The sequence below is a fragment of the Arvicola amphibius genome, chromosome X (assembly GCF_903992535.2).
Source record: "Arvicola amphibius chromosome X, mArvAmp1.2, whole genome shotgun sequence".
In the NCBI taxonomy this organism is placed as follows: Eukaryota; Metazoa; Chordata; class Mammalia; order Rodentia; family Cricetidae; genus Arvicola; species Arvicola amphibius.
This window is the reverse complement of record NC_052065.1, coordinates 136881158-136898753: the sequence shown is the minus strand read 5'-3', so window position 1 is coordinate 136898753 and position 17596 is coordinate 136881158. Positions and strand designations below refer to the sequence as shown.

The 17596-nt window shown below is 40.2% G+C and overlaps 2 protein-coding genes, 1 non-coding gene and 1 pseudogene across 3 annotated transcripts in view; 1 reads left to right on the top strand and 3 right to left on the bottom strand.

The window, feature by feature from the left end:
- Mpp1 (membrane palmitoylated protein 1) overlaps positions 1–2378 on the top strand; it is a 31356-nt gene extending 28978 nt beyond the window's left edge. Inside the window, exon 12 of the mRNA XM_038316126.1 lies at positions 255–2378. Coding sequence (XP_038172054.1) covers positions 255–431 — 177 coding nt within the window. The 3' untranslated portion in view covers positions 432–2378. The remainder of the gene's footprint in view (positions 1–254) is intronic.
- On the bottom strand, positions 1436–13913 carry Dkc1 (dyskerin pseudouridine synthase 1). The gene is made up of 15 exons (XM_038316125.1): positions 13687–13913; positions 12946–13013; positions 12412–12498; positions 10450–10541; positions 10055–10239; positions 9223–9287; positions 8720–8846; positions 8233–8363; positions 7609–7752; positions 5649–5769; positions 4580–4698; positions 4029–4132; positions 3596–3674; positions 2661–2792; positions 1436–2246 (listed from the first exon to the last, which is right to left on the bottom strand). The coding sequence occupies exons 1-15, from the start codon at positions 13700–13702 to the stop codon at positions 2178–2180; spliced, it is 1539 nt and encodes a 512-aa protein (XP_038172053.1). The 5' UTR covers positions 13703–13913; the 3' UTR covers positions 1436–2177.
- LOC119805630 lies at positions 8022–8148 on the bottom strand. The gene has a single exon (XR_005283946.1). It is a non-coding gene; the product is annotated as a small nucleolar RNA SNORA36 family (small nucleolar RNA).
- Positions 13914–16573: 2660 nt separating the features above from the next.
- On the bottom strand, positions 16574–17172 carry LOC119804519 (annotated as a pseudogene).
- Positions 17173–17596: the final 424 nt, after the last annotated feature.

The window sequence follows — 17596 nt, the reverse complement described above, 5'->3', positions numbered from 1 at the left end:
TGCATGCCTTTAATCCCAGCTTGGGAGGCAGAGGCAGGTAGATCTTGGTTGGCCTGGTCTACAGAGCAAGTTCCAGGATAGCAAGGACTGTTACACAGAGAAACGGTGTCTTGAAAAAAAACAAAAAAAAACAAAAAAAGGGAAAAATAATAGTAGATAAGGAACCAGTTAATATAAGCAGTACCTGATCAAAACCTTCCCTTGGCTACTATGAATTGGGGCTGCTGCTTCAGCTATGGCTCTCTTCTTTGCAGACTGAAGCCCTGCAGCAGCTGCAGAAGGACTCTGAAGCCATCCGTAGTCAATATTCTCACTACTTTGACCTCTCTTTGGTGAATAATGGTGTTGATGAAACTCTTAAGAAATTGCAAGAAGCCTTTGACCAGGCTTGCAGTTCTCCACAGTGGGTACCTGTCTCCTGGGTTTACTAAGCTTACAGAATTGGAGAACCTGTTCCAGCCTCTCCCCAGCATTTGGAATGCCACCCCTTGCTTAAATCAAACAGGGCTGCTTCATCTTCTAGCTATCTGCAACTGTGCGAAGTATATCAGTATCTCACTCAGGCTACTAAAGGGCTGAAGTTTAATTTTCCTACTACCTAGATTTCAAGATGATCTCTGGAAATTGGCAGTGAGTACTATCCAATGCAACTGCTGCACAAAGAAAGCAACTGTCCTCATCCCTCTGATGCCTGAGCTCCTTTACTTGCAACTATACTATCTTTATGCTCTGAAACTTTCTAAGATGCCAAAAATCTAACAGCTGCTCTAGAGAAACCCTCCAAAGCAATAAAAAAAACTCTGCTGTGTTAAGATGCTAGTGACCTTGTAACTACATTTCAACATCTCCACCACAATCCCCTAAAAAGCCAGGTTTTATCTTCTTAAACCTACCAGGCAAGATGCTTTTCTGGATTTAACATAGAGGTGAGGTTCTTTACAGCAATGTCCTTGAAAAACCTGCCACTGCTACTACAGGTCTCTAAAGGCTGGTTGGTGGTTACAGAGCATAAATTGTCTTCTCTAGTAGAAGCCATTGTGAGCACTCTTAAGCTTCCTATTAAGTCATACTAGAATGAATGAAAATATATCTTAAATAAACAGGAGCTGAGGGCTAGGGGTCAGTCGGGCATTTCATACCTGCTTAGGCCCAGGTGCCACAAATGTTTAAAACTTCTGCTGGTATTCTTGGCTTTGAACACATTTAAACAGTCATTTGTAACCAACCTTTCTCCCTTCTTACCCTGTAGTTCATGCCAGAACTGGCAGTTTTCTACCAGCAAAACAGTTATACCCCCAAGACTCACTGACACACTACACAATGCATCTACTTTGGAGAACAATGGGTTTGTATTAATCCCCCTTGAGAGCAGCTAAGTGCACGTGATAGGCCCCAATGCCAATGGAAGACACAAAATTGCCAAAGGAAAAGCAAATTTCAAATATGACAGAGAGATTCCCATTTTTAATAAAAATATTTTCATTTTTGTTCTGCCAGCCTAAGATTATTATCAGTTAGTAAACCCAACAGAAATACTTTTAAAAAGCTACAAATCACATTCTTTTCCCAGCAATGAACAAATCCATTCTTCAAAAGAAAATGAACATTAAAACAGGAGGATATGGGAATGCTTTGCCACCCCCTCCCCCCCCCGCCCCAAACACAACACCGCACAGAATGCTAGCCCAAACACCATGGACACTATAAGACCAGCAAGACACATATCTGATACCAGAATAGATCAGCCCTCACAGGATATTGCAGATAAGAATTCCCCAGTGAACGTTGTTTAATTACATTCTTCTTTTACTCACAGAAGGTCCTATGCTATGCTAAATGTTTTACAAACATTTAAAAAAGCAAACTAGGAGAGGACTATTTATGGCATTGTTTAAAATGGCCATTAATAAACAGCTGCAGACAGTTACTAGGCAGTTTCATGTCTGAAGGTGTTCCCCCACTCAAGCAGAGGGGTCAGTGGCAAAAACCTGCTTTTCATCTCTCATATCCTTAAAACAGGACAGGACAAGATGGCTACACCCTAACCACTGAGATCACAAGTGGCAGCTAAAGTGTACCAGAACTCTGTATTCTGTTCTACTCCTTCAACAAAATGTTTTCTCAATAAGGCTTTCATTTCTTCTCCCAGCTTGACATAATGCTTCAAGTTGCTTTTACTATTCAGACATATCTTCCACCACTTTTATTTTCTTCTTCTTCTTTTTCTTTTTGTTGGTATCACTGTCCTAAAGAAAGAAAAAAAATAAGTACCCATTGCCAAAATATTTGACTCTTCCCAAAAGAAATCTTGTAAATTGCAGTCAAGTCTGTTCAGGATCTGTAAGGACATTTGGGATTAAACAAATTTTGCCTGTGAACTACTTCTCAGTAAAGTCCTAGAGGTCTACTTTCACAAGGGCATTAAGTAATCAAGATACTCTTCCCCACCAACCAGCAACATAATTCAAATCAAGATCCATTGCTCTAAAATGCTGGGTGCTCCTACTTGTCTGTCCACAGAAGGGCAGGGGTGTGTGTACAGATAGGGAAAATCCAAAATACGGGGCAGCCCAAAAGAGGAAATGGTGGAACCCCATTCCTGCACCACAATCCCTGTCAAAGACTCAGCCAGCACAAAGGTACCCAAGGTTTACACATACCCCATGTCCAGCTTCGCCCCCACTTTCTAGCAGCATAGTTTTAGGCTTCTTATCCTTTTTATTCTTCTTTTCCTTCTTCATCAACTGGGGAACTACTGGAGAGGTCTCATCACTTTCACTCTCCCGCTTCCTCTGAGATATAAAAATAATTCATCCAGTTAGAAATGTTGGAAGTTACCAAGAAAGATTCCAAGTAAACCCAGCAGTAAATTTTGTGTCTATAAACTTGAATAGTGCCTGACTTATTAAAGATTTGAAGACAGTATCTCACTAAATAATAGTATACAGAGTAAGCCATGGGACATAATGGGTATGCCAAAGCAGTTTGGGGTATAGAAGACCTTAAAAAGGCTGCCTCAGTAAACTAACTCCTTGCTCTCTTAGATGCTCAAATAGGCACAAATCACCAGGTCAACCACATAGCTTATTACTAGTCACCCACGTTTCTAACTGCAGACATACCATTTGGGATTATAATGACAGTGGCCCCCAACCTTGGGAAGGCAAGTTACCAACATGGTCTTCACTCTTCCTTTAAAGAGTAAGCTAGTATTGACTGAAGATCTTTGCTGGTATCTGTCAATTCTGCCCCCTGCTCAGTTTACTAAGGGCCTCTGACTTCAGCACATTTATCATTTAACCCAGGATAAAGGCAAAATGTATCACACACATTCCATACGAGGTTATTGCCACAGCGGAGGTAAGAGCCTAGGTCTGATTCTTAAGCCCACACTTCCCCTACAGCAGACATAACACAACCTCAATTATCAAACAATATTTGAGTGTGGACTATAGCATGGATAAAGCCTGCCTTGGTAGCTAAGACATTTTTTATTAGTTTTCAAGACAGAGTTTCTCTATGTAGCTCTGGTACTTGCTCTGTAGACTAGGCTAGCCTGGCTTAAAGCATATTTCAAACAGGTCATACCACTTACTTTTATGACTTTTACTGCATCAGCAGTTAACTGAGGGGTTTGTACTGCTTCAACAACCAGTGCTTTCCTGCCAGAATCACTGAAAGACAGAGGTAATATGAGGTTAAATTCATGGAAGAGCTTTCCATGGTGGTTCTGTCATGTCACGTGCACTGTTATTCAATGATACTGGGCAACCCTAAAGTGATTCTCTCCATAGTCCATACCCTGACTAGTAAGTAGGATCAAGCCTGTATAGTAGTAGTTACCTAGGCTTCATAGAACCAAAGAAGGAAAAGAAAGCTGAGCTGCAGTGTTAGGACCTGTGGCCTAGCATTTAGCAGCTGCCCCCAAATAAAAGCCTCCAACTCCCCTTGGCTATCTGGTCTCCTGTCTCACTTATTATCAAAGACCAAATGGTAAGTATCACCCCAGTCCCAGGCACTATCCTTACCTATAGTCAATGTAGTCCTGTTTCCAGGTGGCAGGGGTGTTGTCTGTGGGTTTGCCATGCTTGTCCAGAAGGCCCTGCTTGATCATCATCTTCTTCTGACTTGCCTAGAGCATTTCAAACTATAGATTATTATCAATACAGGAAGTAGCCAGTATGTTCACAATATCTAACTTTGCAATGGTTTGAGTGAAAAGACCTTCCCCAGATCGATGTAGCTTTAATCCCAGTACTCGGAGACAGAGGCAAGTGGATCTCTGAGTTCAAGGTCAGCATGGACTACAGAACGGGTTCCAAGACAGCTACACAGAGAAACCCTGTCCAGAAAAACCAAGAAAAACTTTCACTGTGGATACTCCAGAAACCAAGAGACCTCCTTCACATTTGACAGTCATAGTTCACCACCCAACAGTGATGATTTAAGTAATGCCTCTGCTCACCATTAATTATCTAGAGTCCCAAATAATAACAGGCTATTGCAATGGGGATGCACAAAGAGCTGCATGAGTAACACAAATATAACCCAGCAAGGGCTACCACCCAGTGCCACTTACCTTTGGACCCAAACCCCACTTCCGAGGATAAGTGTCTCTCTCCATGATCACCCTCTTTATCTTGGCTACTATACCATGATCACAGGTAGAAATCACTGCTGTAGTCATCAATGCAATAGCTATAGGCATTAGAAAGAGAAAAAAGAATGCTCTAGTAATGAGTTCTACTGTTTTATGCCTTTTCAGAATTCCTAAGTCCTGAGCTCTATTATCTTAACTGATGCTCCTTTTGCTCAGGATGTATGTATAGAAAAAAGTCTCTACAACAGCAAGGAACATTTGAAGTAATATTAAATTTACCAAATTAAAAACCACTCAACAAAAGCAACTGAAGAAACATGTAACAAGGCATGTACCTCTGGACATGTACAGCAATGATGTGCATACTGCCTTCAGGTCTATAGAACACTTAGCTAGGTATCAGAATGGACTTTACACAGGTACCCCACCCCCATCTATTCATAGAACTAAGAAAAGGGATCCTAGTGACATAACTTATTTCTGGTGCAAATTAGGATTATTAAATGAATAGCTTGGACTTATTGAGAAGGCCACATAGCACTGTAAGTTTTAAGAGATATCAATCCATTAGTAGCCAAGCCTTTACAAATTAAAGCCACTGATTCAGGCAATGGTGTCACACAACCTTTAATACCAGCACTTGGGAGGCAGAGGCAAGTGGATCTATGAGTTTGAGGCCAGCCTAGTATACAGAGTAAGTTCCAGGACAGTCAAGACTATACAGAGAAACATTGTCTTGAAAAACCAAAAAAGTCACTGATATGAACTACAAGTAGCTAACTAAAATCTCTCTTTCAATTATCAGACAACCATGACTACTCTTACTCTTGGAGTTTCACAAAAGAGCCAAGAACATATAAATGTGCAACACTTCTCCTTAATCTGTACCTGACTAACCTGTCTATTCATAAATTACCTATACAAAGCCCAGGAAACACCATTAATTAGATAAAACTGAGGGACTATGACACAGGACTGGCCCACAATAAGCCTAGTTTTGAAGGTACAGAGCCCCAACTCCTGAAATGAGAGGTACCCCCCTCCTTACCTATGCAGATAGCTTCCCCCTTGGTGGTAATGACCACAATCTCCTGGTTGACCTCAATGCCATCCTCATATCGGAGAACACCAGGAAGCATGATCTTGGCCCCATAGCATATTGCATTCACCTATGGAGACAGTATCACATGTGGTCCAGATGTTATTTTCCAATATCCCTGTTCCACTTCCATACCAGAACAGAGGATGACTATAAGGGGGAAGGTAGTGTGAGAGTGGGAAATAGGAATAATAGCACCGATAGCCTATCAACTACAATGGCATATGAAGGAACACAGAATAGTAACAAACACTATCATGTACTAGCACTGCTCTAAAATTTTCAGACTACAAAATACTAAAGGAAACTTTGAGCTCCAAACACACATACACATATCACAAAACATATATAATAAAAATAAGAATGCTTCTTCTATTCCTTCACTGGTCTATACAAGCAGGGTATTGAACTCTACTTTTATCAGATGGCCCATGAATGTTGTCATCTAGAGTAATAAACCAAAACCTGGTAGATAAGAGATGGTTAAGAACACTTGTTCTTACAGGGGACCTGGGTTTCCCAACACCCATGCAGTGGCTCTCAACAATGTGACTCTAGTCCAAGGGGATCCTTGACCTCCATAGGCCCCAGGTATGCATGTGGTACAGACATACATGCACATAAAATACTCGTACACATAAAACAAAATGAATCATGTCTTAGGGGGCAAGATAAATGACTTAGCAAGTAAAGGTACTACCCAAGTTTGATCATTGGAATTCACATGGTGGAGAGAACCAACTACCCCAAGTTGTCCTTGACCAACCTCTGTGCATATGCATGTACACACATACAAATAAAGCATGATTTAAAAAAAACCTGCCTCAGAATTTTCTATCAGAGTGCTCTTGAATCTGTCAGGAAAAATAGTGCATTTGCTAGAGATGAAGCAGTAACAAACACCCAGAGCAACTTGCTAACAAAATTACCAGACCTGTTAAATCACATCCACATTTCTATATGGAATTTATTAGCCAATAAGTACAAATTAAGGCCACTTCTCCAGTTCTGTGACCCCCCTCAATGCATGTGTAAACCTCTCATCATCTTGTCTTTACTTAAATAGATCTCTTGCTGACCAAATTCTAACTTCTCTTTTAAATTCACTCAGAAGCCAACAGTCTGACCCAAGCACAAGAAGGGCATATCACATTTACACAATTATGTGGTTAAGCTTTTTCAGTTCCTGTTAGTGTCACACATTAGTATTACTTCTTCAATTTTTTCCCTTGATTATGAACTATGGTATAGGTTTTCAGAAGACTTATACATATTTTAATATTTAAATATACAGAAATTTGTCTTTCAAAAAAATCTTATGACTAAATAACATTTATTTAATTATTAGGACCGTTTCTGATTATAAGGTGATATAGAGAATACACAATTAAGAGCTGATGATCGGCTCAGTGAAGTTTGGATTATATTTTCTCAAATGATAATGTACTTCAACAGAAGCACCAATTCACTGAAATCCCTACAGGAAATACCATATCTCTGAAACTCTCTAGTCTTAACCTTTACCTATTGACACAATCTTTTATAGCAACTTAAATAAATCAAGATTATTTTAGGCACAGAGAGCAACAAATTAAAGGAAGGCATTTTTTTAGGTATCACTGATAGTTTAGTACTTAAACAAAATTGCTTGACAAAGACTCTTTCAATGATAAATTTACATTATTGAAATTCTACTTAGAGTGATATATATACCTGGGTTTAACCTAATTTAACAAACCTAGCCATGAATGTTCCTATTACTAGTGGCACAGAGAGAAATCTATAAAACTAAAGGGGGGAGGAGTAACCACAATGAAAATAAAAATACACAAATATGAGTTCACAATATTAACATTTCATCTTTGGAGCAACATTCTCTACAAACATGAACTTTTAATCTATAACTTACTGCACTATCTTTCATAACCAGACGTTTATGAGATGTCAGCAGCTTTTCCAAAGGGTAAACAACACGCCGCAAGTAAGTCTCATCCTTATGGTTATCATACAGCCACTGAGCATCGAGTATATCATGCATTGTCACCATATGGTCCTGAAAAACAGTCAGATAATAAATTCTGTGTCTTCATACTGTATAACAATCCATCAGACCCCCAAATTTTTTTACACCTGAATGTAACTACACATTGTCTTCTAATTCAGGCTCATTATGAGACTTTGGAATCTCCTTTGGGGTATTTGTACATGTTACCATCTTAGATCTAGGTAGGCACTCCAATTTTTTGGTACTGTTAGGAATGGAACCCAGGTTGTGTGCAAATGTTTGTCAAGTGTTCTTAACACTCAAGCTTTAAACAAGATTGGTATAGACTAAGAAGTGTATGAATAGAGTAATACTCTTCAGTCATTTCCCTTAGCCAATTTCAATGTGTCAAATTTAATTAACAAAACAGGGAAGCTGCCCTGACCTGAAATCAACACTTTGAAATCTTTCATTAAAAGATATAAAGTAGACTTCTACCAAAGGCAGAGTCTAAGAATCAGTTCTAAAACTAATCCCATAATTGCATACCTTTTCACTCATGACTCCAGAACGCACCCTCCGAAGTTCCTGCATCTGACCACCAACTCCCAGTAACAAGCCAAGATGTACACATAGTGTCCGAATGTAAGTGCCAGCTTCACAGCTCACCCAAAAGATTCCTAAGACAAACACACAAACACAAATAACACCTATTTTCTGGAGTAAATGCATGACTTTCCCCCTCCAACTGAACCATTATGATTAGAAAAATCCTGGACATGGTGGTACCCAACTGTATTATCAGGAGACAGCGACAAGTGGATCTCTGTGAATTCATGGCCAACCAGAGCTACATAATGGAGAAACCCTATCTAAAGCAAACTAACAAAAAGATTAGAGTTAAGAGATACAGGGAATAGTGAGTGTATGAGTACACAACATACTTAAGGCTTCTACTCATAACAGAATTCTTGAGAATGCACCCTACCTACTTAAGTCTAAAACAATTAAGCCTGGTATAGGCCCAATGACCCACCTAATCTTCTTTCAGGATCATATTCTATCATTTTGCTCTCGTAGATAGTCCTCACTCGAAGCTGCCTCTTTACTGCAGCAATAAGTGGGGGTCGCTGAAAGAGGGCACCTGTCAGAGTTTCTAGGGCCTAAGAACAAAGCAAAAAACAAAAAGAAATCCTATTCATTATGTGGGCTCATTTTTAAATAAGACAAAGAGGCATAGTTCAGGAATTTAAGGACATAATTCAAATACAAAAGTTTTCTTTCAATAATTTAAGATCTAAATATTTCAGTTTCCTCTTTTTCAACTGAGGAATGGCTCAGCACTGATCAGAACTTCTTCCTCAGTAAAGGCATGGTCAGAGGGCACCCCTTATCACCCACCAGCTGTTCTCCACCCAGGAGGTTCTTAAAAGGGCACAAGGTCTACTAGCCAGGAAGACTTCCCTGAGTTCAGATACTTAGGAGTTCAGACACCAAAATCAACAAAGGTACCCTCCTCCCTAAGTTATATAGACTTACCCTAGAAAGCTGAGTACCCCCTTCAATAGCATTGTGCAGCCGGACAATTCCCACATACTCTTTGCCTGAAAAATGACAAGAGTAGTCAGGTGTGGCTACTGAATTTTCTGTTTTACATTATGTTCTACCACTGCCATTTTATATGGCAGAAACAGCAGGGAATCCAAGATCTTGTTTCAATGTTGTGCATAGGGAAGAGAAATGAAGATACTTTTTCTTGGATCAGTCATAGCACATGCCTACAAACTAAACCCAACAGTTTGGAAGCCAAGACGGGAAGACAGATTTTTCAAGGCAGCATGAGCTACACAGCAAAACCTTGTCTCAAAAAAAGAAGGAAAAAGAACAATTATACCCACTCTTTAGAATGACTGGAAAACGCCTTGCACTTTAAGAATAATTTTCTTCAGTAAAAGTGAAGGAAAGACAATTGGGAAAGAAATATAACCAGAGTTAAGCAGCTGCAAGCATGCTGGGCAGTGGAGGCACATGCCTTTAATCCCAGCACTTGGGAGGGAGAGGCCAACCTGGTCTACAGAGAAACCCTGTCTCAGAGATCAAACAAAAAACAAAAACAAAAGGCAACAGCAGCAAGCATAGACTGGACATGCCCCAGCACTAGCAATGGACTAGTTAGTTCCATATACACATGCCTAGTATGTGGACTTTTAAAAAACAACCACCAGATTCTGTCATAGAACAAAATTATATAGAAACCAAATATTTTATTTTCTAAAGAAACAGTTTCCAAGAGCCAAAATGTAGACGTGAAACAAGTATAGAACGATTTCCAATCAGTAAAGAGATAGCCCCTACTCTCTCTTCTACACACCTGCACTCTGTTGTGATTTCACCAAACGAGTGGCTCGTTCAATACACACAATTAAACAACCAGTCACTTTGGGATCTAGTGTGCCACTGTGACCTGTCTTCTCTACCCGAAGTATTCGTCGGATCCAGGCTACCACCTCATGGGAAGAGGGGTTAGAAGGCTTGTCAAGATTAATAAAACCTGTCCTAAAATAGAAAAAAAAATTGTTACCACCTGTTCTTGTGGTCTAAAAACAATTATGAAGAGTTACAAAAAAACAAATAAATCACATATATAGACTATACATATTTAGGGCAAAACTGTTTTAAGCTGCTACCACTTCCTTGAATAACTAATGTGAAAGTACTCATTTCAAAATAATTTAAGTTTGGACAGAGCCATTTCACCATGCTTACCTGATATAGTCCCCAATCTCCCTCTTCAAAGGATTTGAACCACAAGGAATGGGTGTATAGTGTGTTGTCCTTACATTTAGCTTATCAAAATTCTAGAAAGCAATAATATAAGTTTAATAACACATTCATAGAAGGAAAATAAGAGTCAATAAGTACCACTACCAACCATGGCAGTCCTTCAAGCCCCTAAATGTACAGTTTTGTTTCTATTATTAACACCATTATTGGTGTGATACATTACTAAGCCTTCTTTTTTTAAAGATTTATTTATTATGTATACAACATTCTGCCTCGATGTATGCCCGCACACCAGAGGAGGGCGCCAGACCTCATTACAGATGGTTGTGAGCCACCATGTGATTGCTGGGAATTAAACTCAGGACCTCTGGAAGAGCAGCCAGTGCTCTTAACCTCTGAGCCATCTCTCCAGCTCCACTATTAAGCTTTCTTATGTACTGGGGAAACTCCCAATACTATTGAGAAAAGAACAAATCTGAGAATTTAGTCAATGCTCTAAAAAAAAAATACTTGTGGAGGGTATTGTCAAACAGGGCTGGAGAGATGGCTCAGCTAGGAGCACTGGTTGTTCTTCCAGAGGACCCAGGTTCAATTCCCAGCAACAACACGGCAGCTCACAATTGTCTGCACCTCCAGGTCCAAGGCATCTGACACCCTCACACAGATTATATACAGCCAAAACACTGGTGTACATTAAATAAATCTTTAAACACAAAATAGCTTTGACTTTCTCAGATCAACCAAATTGAAGACAGCTGGCAATTTTCATCGACATGGGCAGCTTGGTTCTGTTCCAGATACCTACCTACCTCTGATTTGTCTGTTCCTTTTCAGTCTCCTGACTAAGGCTTAGCCACTAGTCAGGAAGAATTCACCAACTAAAAAGCCCATCTTTCATCATCAGTTTAGTTCCATTATGCCTACTACAAAGAGCAATGCTTGTTTAATTGTTTCTCCCATCTCTGTGTGCTAGCTATTTTTCCAGGGCCAACATCCAAATTCAACTTGGTTGAATGATATAAACAAACCTCACTATTTTACTAACACATACATATGGTTTATTAAAATACTTGATGGTGTCAGTGAGATGGCTCAGTGGGTAAGGATGCCTGTTGCCTGACAATCTAAGTTCAACCTCAGGAACTCACATGTTAGTTGAGAATGGACTTCTGCAAGTTGTCCTTTGACTTTCACATGCATGTTATGTGTGGTATGCACCACCTATTTCATCCACCCTAATTAATAAAAATTTATATTTAAAAACCCTCTTTGTTAAGAGATGTCGTAACTTCATAGCTAGTATCCACTTTGTGAAAATTATAAATTTTAGTTCAACCCATTATTCAATGTCACCATTAAGTCCCTAAATAATAACCATAAAATCTATGACATACAATCAGGAACCATTAAGCACGCTTCATAGAATACCTGCCATAACTCCCAGCACATCATCCTAAGAGAAAATAAGAGCAACTAATAGATTCAGTGAAGTTAGTTAAGTGTCTAGTCCAAGGTAACATTCTATTTTGAATCTAAGGCTTCAAAATACTCTTAGGCACTGAAACAGTCTACAAAAGATGATTTCAGAAGTGCAACTGTTTAAAACTGACAATAATGAGCATTTTGGTGACGTACTATGTTCCAGAACAATGTTGGATGAATTACAAATTTAAAAAATGAGTCCTTCATCTCAGATACATTGAAAAACTGCCTTAATCCTGCATTATTTGGCAGTTTTCTAAATAAAACATGCTGGCACTAAGCATTCTTTTTTTTTATTTTTATTTTGAGAGAGTCTTTCTATGTAAACCAGGCTGGCCTGGCCCACTGGGATTAAAGGCATGCATATCGCCATGCCCAGGCTAGCAATAAGCACACTTTATTAGCTGTTTAATTAGAAATAATATGAAATTCAAGCATTCTTCTGATACACACAGCACATACCTTTAGTAACAAGGGCCACTGAGAAGTGTCCAATTGGGCTACTCTGGATTCTGGTTTGATAAGAAATTCTTCAGCATGTTGTATTTCCTTCAAGAGAGTAGAAACATTATCTTCCCACCTGACTTAGGACAATTCTAATACTAGGACAGAAGTGCACACCTTTTAAAGAAACAAGAGGGAAGGGGTGTTGATTTCTGAAACTGAGTGTCACTAGGATGTTTGAAAGACAATTGAAAAAGGAGCTCACGAAACCTTAGGGATAGCAAGTTGAGACCAAATATTTCAACAGTACTGTGGGTCTGCTGATGGAATAAGTAAGAAAAATTCAGGGAGAACATTTCACCATTTAGTAAGCCGTGCATGATAGAAAACTCCTCTAGGAGTTGTTATTTCAGGTTTTTACTGGTTCTACGTAAGGACCAATAAGTACCAACATACTGATTAAGAATATTTTAAAGCATTTTCCCCCTTTAGTGTGTTTAAATTATCTCTATCTCTCTCATGTCAAAGCAAAGTAAAACATTTCCTACTCACAGCTACATCATCTTCTTGTAATGGCTTCCGGTCTTTTTTCTTTTTATGCTTCTTTGGCAAAGTAATTACTACAAAAAAAAAATTTAAGAATTGGGGATTTTTTTAAAAAACAAATAAAAGTTTAAACTTAAGTCCAAAATCTGGGCAAACAGAAGAAAATATTTTTAAGTCTAGCATTACTGAAGAAAAAACGTTTGTGATGCCAAACACTAGATGGCTTGGCTGGTAAATGACTCTAGCACGTGTTGGTTTCTCTTCGGGTTCTCCACGTGGCTGTGGCAAGGCCAAATATACTTAGGGAAGTGCTTGTTCACAGGCTGGAAAGTTCCACAACCAACCACTGCATCGTCCGTAAGGGCTTGTGATCTCTTAAAATTTTCTTGCAAGTCTGAATTACACTCGCTCTCCTGCCCCTTTGCTACCTTCATTTTAGTAATATCCTGTGTAATGGCAGCAGAAATGCTATCACATCTCCTTATCGCGACAGAGTCGCCTTCACGGCTGAGATGCCTTTGGAAGGGAACCGGGTGTAGTCTTTTCCCGGACCTAATGGAGTCTTAAGTCACTAGAGGTTCTCGCACTCGTGCATTCACCTATAGAGCAAGGAACTAGCGGAGACGCGGCCAAACTGAGGGCGGGAACGCGTGGAACCGCGGATCACGATACAACCTCACTATCACTAGCTCACGGTTTATCAGAAGGCCGCGCAGGTCTCACGGCACGGCCACCCGTAATCCTTACCTTCTGCATCCGCCATCTTGCACCGCACCGCGTGCGTCCCGCCCAAGCAGCCACCAGCTAGGAACCGCTGACTCCTACCGTCTGAAACCGATCAGGCCCCGCCGCTAGGACCCACCCACCGTTGCACCTCCCTAAATTGGTGGGACAACGAAAAGGAAGTGGCGAGGAGGATGGGTAGTGGGGGGGGGGGGGGGGGGCTCAAGGAACGCGCGGGCTGTCTGCTCAATCCCATTGGCTGACTCGGCCACTGAGTTGCGAGCACGCAGGCGCCTGGAAACTCCTCCCAACCCTTACCACGCTTTGGAACCTCGGAGAGGACTGCCCAGCTGCAGTCTGGGGCGGGTGGGCGTGGCATCTACTGTGTCCTCGGTTTCAGTCTATTTTCTGCTTCAGAACATGGACGGCCTACTTAGCACTCTATAAATATTATCTAGTTCTAACTCATACCGACATTTTCTGTTTGTTGTCATGCCAGTCTCAATTGAAAAAGATGTTGAGGTACAGAGAGTGAAAGTGAAAGCCGTTTACTTCTTGAAATTCCTATCAAGTTTTGACTGTATTGGCCAATAAGAATTGAGTGCGAGCTTTTAAATTTTCTAGCAGCCTCATCAAACTAAAAAGAATGAAAATTATTCTCAATAGTTAATTTTATATAACCCTGGACATCTGAAATGTTATTTTAACATGGAAGCAATATGTAGCAGTATGTAATATTTTACTTTATTTCCTGCCTTAAGTTTTCCAGTATATGTCTCACACTTAACCTGCACACATCGGTTCTAACTCCACATCCGTGACCTATGGCAAATACAGAGCTCTAGTGACTGCAATAAGTAATAGCCAGGAAGTAACAGCTCCAGAATTAAGCCCTGACTTTTTTCTGATAGATTGTTCTGGCTGTTAATCCGTGCTGCTGCCTTGCATGTTAAATCTCTGGCATATCCTCCTCCACCCTATTTCCTATTCTACCTCGGTATATTCTTTTGGCTTTCTGGATACACAACCTAACTCTAGTGAATTTGGTAGATCATTAGTTATCTAATAATTCATTGTAAATGGAATCATTTGCTTATAGTTTTCCAGTTAGTTGCTGCTGACAACAAAAAGTATTTATTTCTTTTCTTCTGATATGCAATGCCAAAATCAGATTTTTTTCAGTTTTGTTTTATTGTTAGTTAAATTGGTATTTCCTTGCCCAATTGTTAGTCTTTCTGGAATTTATTTTGGTAATAATGGCAATGATCAGAATTGATTATTTACAGATAAGACCCTTAGAACTAAGGATTATTATTTTATAATACCCCACTGTTAAATATTTGGTTGAGTGAATTTGAAATACTCATTCTCCATTTGTCCACTAGCTTCATCTTTATCCTATATCTATGCTCAAATCTTTTAGGAAAGATTTTGCTTTTAGAGAGTTCCAGAATCTGGTAGTTTTGCTTCATCTTTATGTCTCTCTCACCATCATTATAATGTCTCTATTTCTCCAGTGATTTCCTGCAGATCCACCTTTTTCTACTTTTCCTAAATTCATTGTCTTAACACAGCAGCCTGAAAGTGCCATTAAACTCAGGTTCAGTATGTGCTTAAAATACTTTAAGGGTTGGTGATAAAGCTCAGCAGTGGAGTGCTTGCCCAGCATACCCAAGGCCTTAGGTTTGATTCTCAGTATTTCTAAATAAGTAAATAAATAAATAATCCTTTAAGGATTCTTTAGTAAATTAAAGAGTGATCCCTCTGAGCTGAGTGGTAGTGACCCATACCTTTAATCCCAGCACTCATGAGGCAGAGGCAGGCAGATCTACGAGTTTAAGGTCAGTCTTGCCTATCCTGGTCTACAGAGTTCCAGGTCAGCCAGGGCCACAATGAGAAACCCTGTCTCGGAGGGGAAAAAAATGTAAAGCTATCTATTCCACAAACTAACCTCCAGATCAAAATAAATGTGATCTCATTTGAAAAGGGGTGTGTGCAAATGTAATGAAAGTAAGGATTTTGGGTTTTTTGTTTATTTTTTTAGAAGATGGGGTTGAGACAGGAAAGGCCTTGAACTCACAGTGAGGTGTTCTCTTAATCTCCCTGTTACTAGGATTACAGGTATGTACCACCATACCCAGTGAAAATAAGACTCCTGAGATAAGGTCATCCTGTATTAAGTGGGTGGGCCTGAAAACCAATAGCAAGTGTCACTGTAAGAGAAAAGATACACAAACCAGAGAAAAACTCCATCCATGTGAAAATGGATTCAAACTTAACTGTGCACAGCTGTTATTACAGAAGAAGGGAGACCGAACAGGAGAATGTGAGCTTGAAGATAGACCGGGGGCACAATGAGACCTTGTTTCACCCCTTCTCTGCAACAACAACAACAAAACAGGCAAAGATTGACTTCTTTTAGATTTCTAGTCTTCGGTGCTCTGGCTCCAGAGTGCTTGCACCTATAACCCTAATCCATCTTTTGTTTAGCAGATACCTTTGGTTTCTCTTGGTGCCCTATTTGAAACTTGTCTGAGAGTTTCCCAAAGGTACAAAGTCTATGCGAAACTTGATTAGAAAACAATCCAGAAAATTGCAGTATTTTCTTATCAAGCAAGAATTTGCACTTGGCACTGTCCCTTTGGAAGCTTCCTCAGAATGTTTTTAGGATATGGAAATCAACTTGCTAAGATGTAAACTGGAGAACAATAAAAGAGTTTTTTAAAAAATAAATTTAAATAAAAAAAAAAATGAAAAGAAGAAAAGCAACAGCAGCAGCCCCGAGTGAAAGGAAAGGGGTTCAGTCCTTAGAGAACGATCTACCCCGAAGCCAAGAAAGGCTAACTTCATTCTTTTTTTTAAAGGCTTGTTTTATTTTAATGACTGATCCACCTGAGGCCACAGGCAGCCACTATGTACAGACAGGAGGGAAGCTATATTTCTTGGTCTCTTCCTCCTTGGACAGAGTCTTGATGATCTCCTTCTTGGCCTGGAGGCACTCCTCCAGGCGCTTTCGAGCTTCCTTGGTCTTAGACCTATGAGCTTCAGCCTGGTCAGTCAGGAGCTTCTTGTGGGCCTTGTCTGCTTTCAGCTTGTAGATGTGCTCCATCGTTTTTTGAAGACATTCCCTTTGACCTTCAGGTACAGGCTGTGATATATATGGCATTCAGTCTTCTGAATTCACGGTATTTCCTGAGAAGCCTGCACCAGATCCGCATCCTTCTCATCCAGTTCACCTTCTCGGGCATTCAAGCTTTGGCAGTACCTTTCGAGAGCTTTCCTATGCCCATAAGCCTGCCCTTTCGTCGCGCCAAAGTGTTTTTCCCGGCATTGAGCCCGGGAATGGATGGTCACAGGCTTCCGGATGATCAGCCGATCTTTGATCAGCTTCCGGATCTGCTAACGAGAGTTGGCATTGGCAATTTCACTGGTGTCATTGGGGTCCAACCAGACCATCTTTTCACCACAGCGCAGGACTGCCGACGCAGCAGCGAAAGGATCTAAACTCATTCTTAAGGTACCTCTGAGTTCCCCCCCCCCATGGAACCGCGTGAACACCCAACCACGCACTGCAATAACTAAATTTCTAGGGTTTAAGTCACTTGATATATACTAGGAAACTCATAAACCATCTTACTAAGAGCAAAGGCGTTCTTTACCCAGAGACCCTGCAATGGCAGTGCAAATAGTTCTCTTCTGAGTTCCTGCCTTTCCACTTGGTTTTATCCCCACCCACCCACCTCCTGCCAAGAGGCTGTAACAGGCTTGGCAGGAATGAAGATACTCAAAACAGACACTTATTTCCCTTACTTTGGCTGTCAAACTATTGCAACAATGGACCTGAGAAAGTGGAATTCTCCAGGAATCTCATGCTTGAAGAAAACTTAAAACCTGGGCTACCCAGAGTAAAGCTTTTCTTCCAGAAAGAGATTTC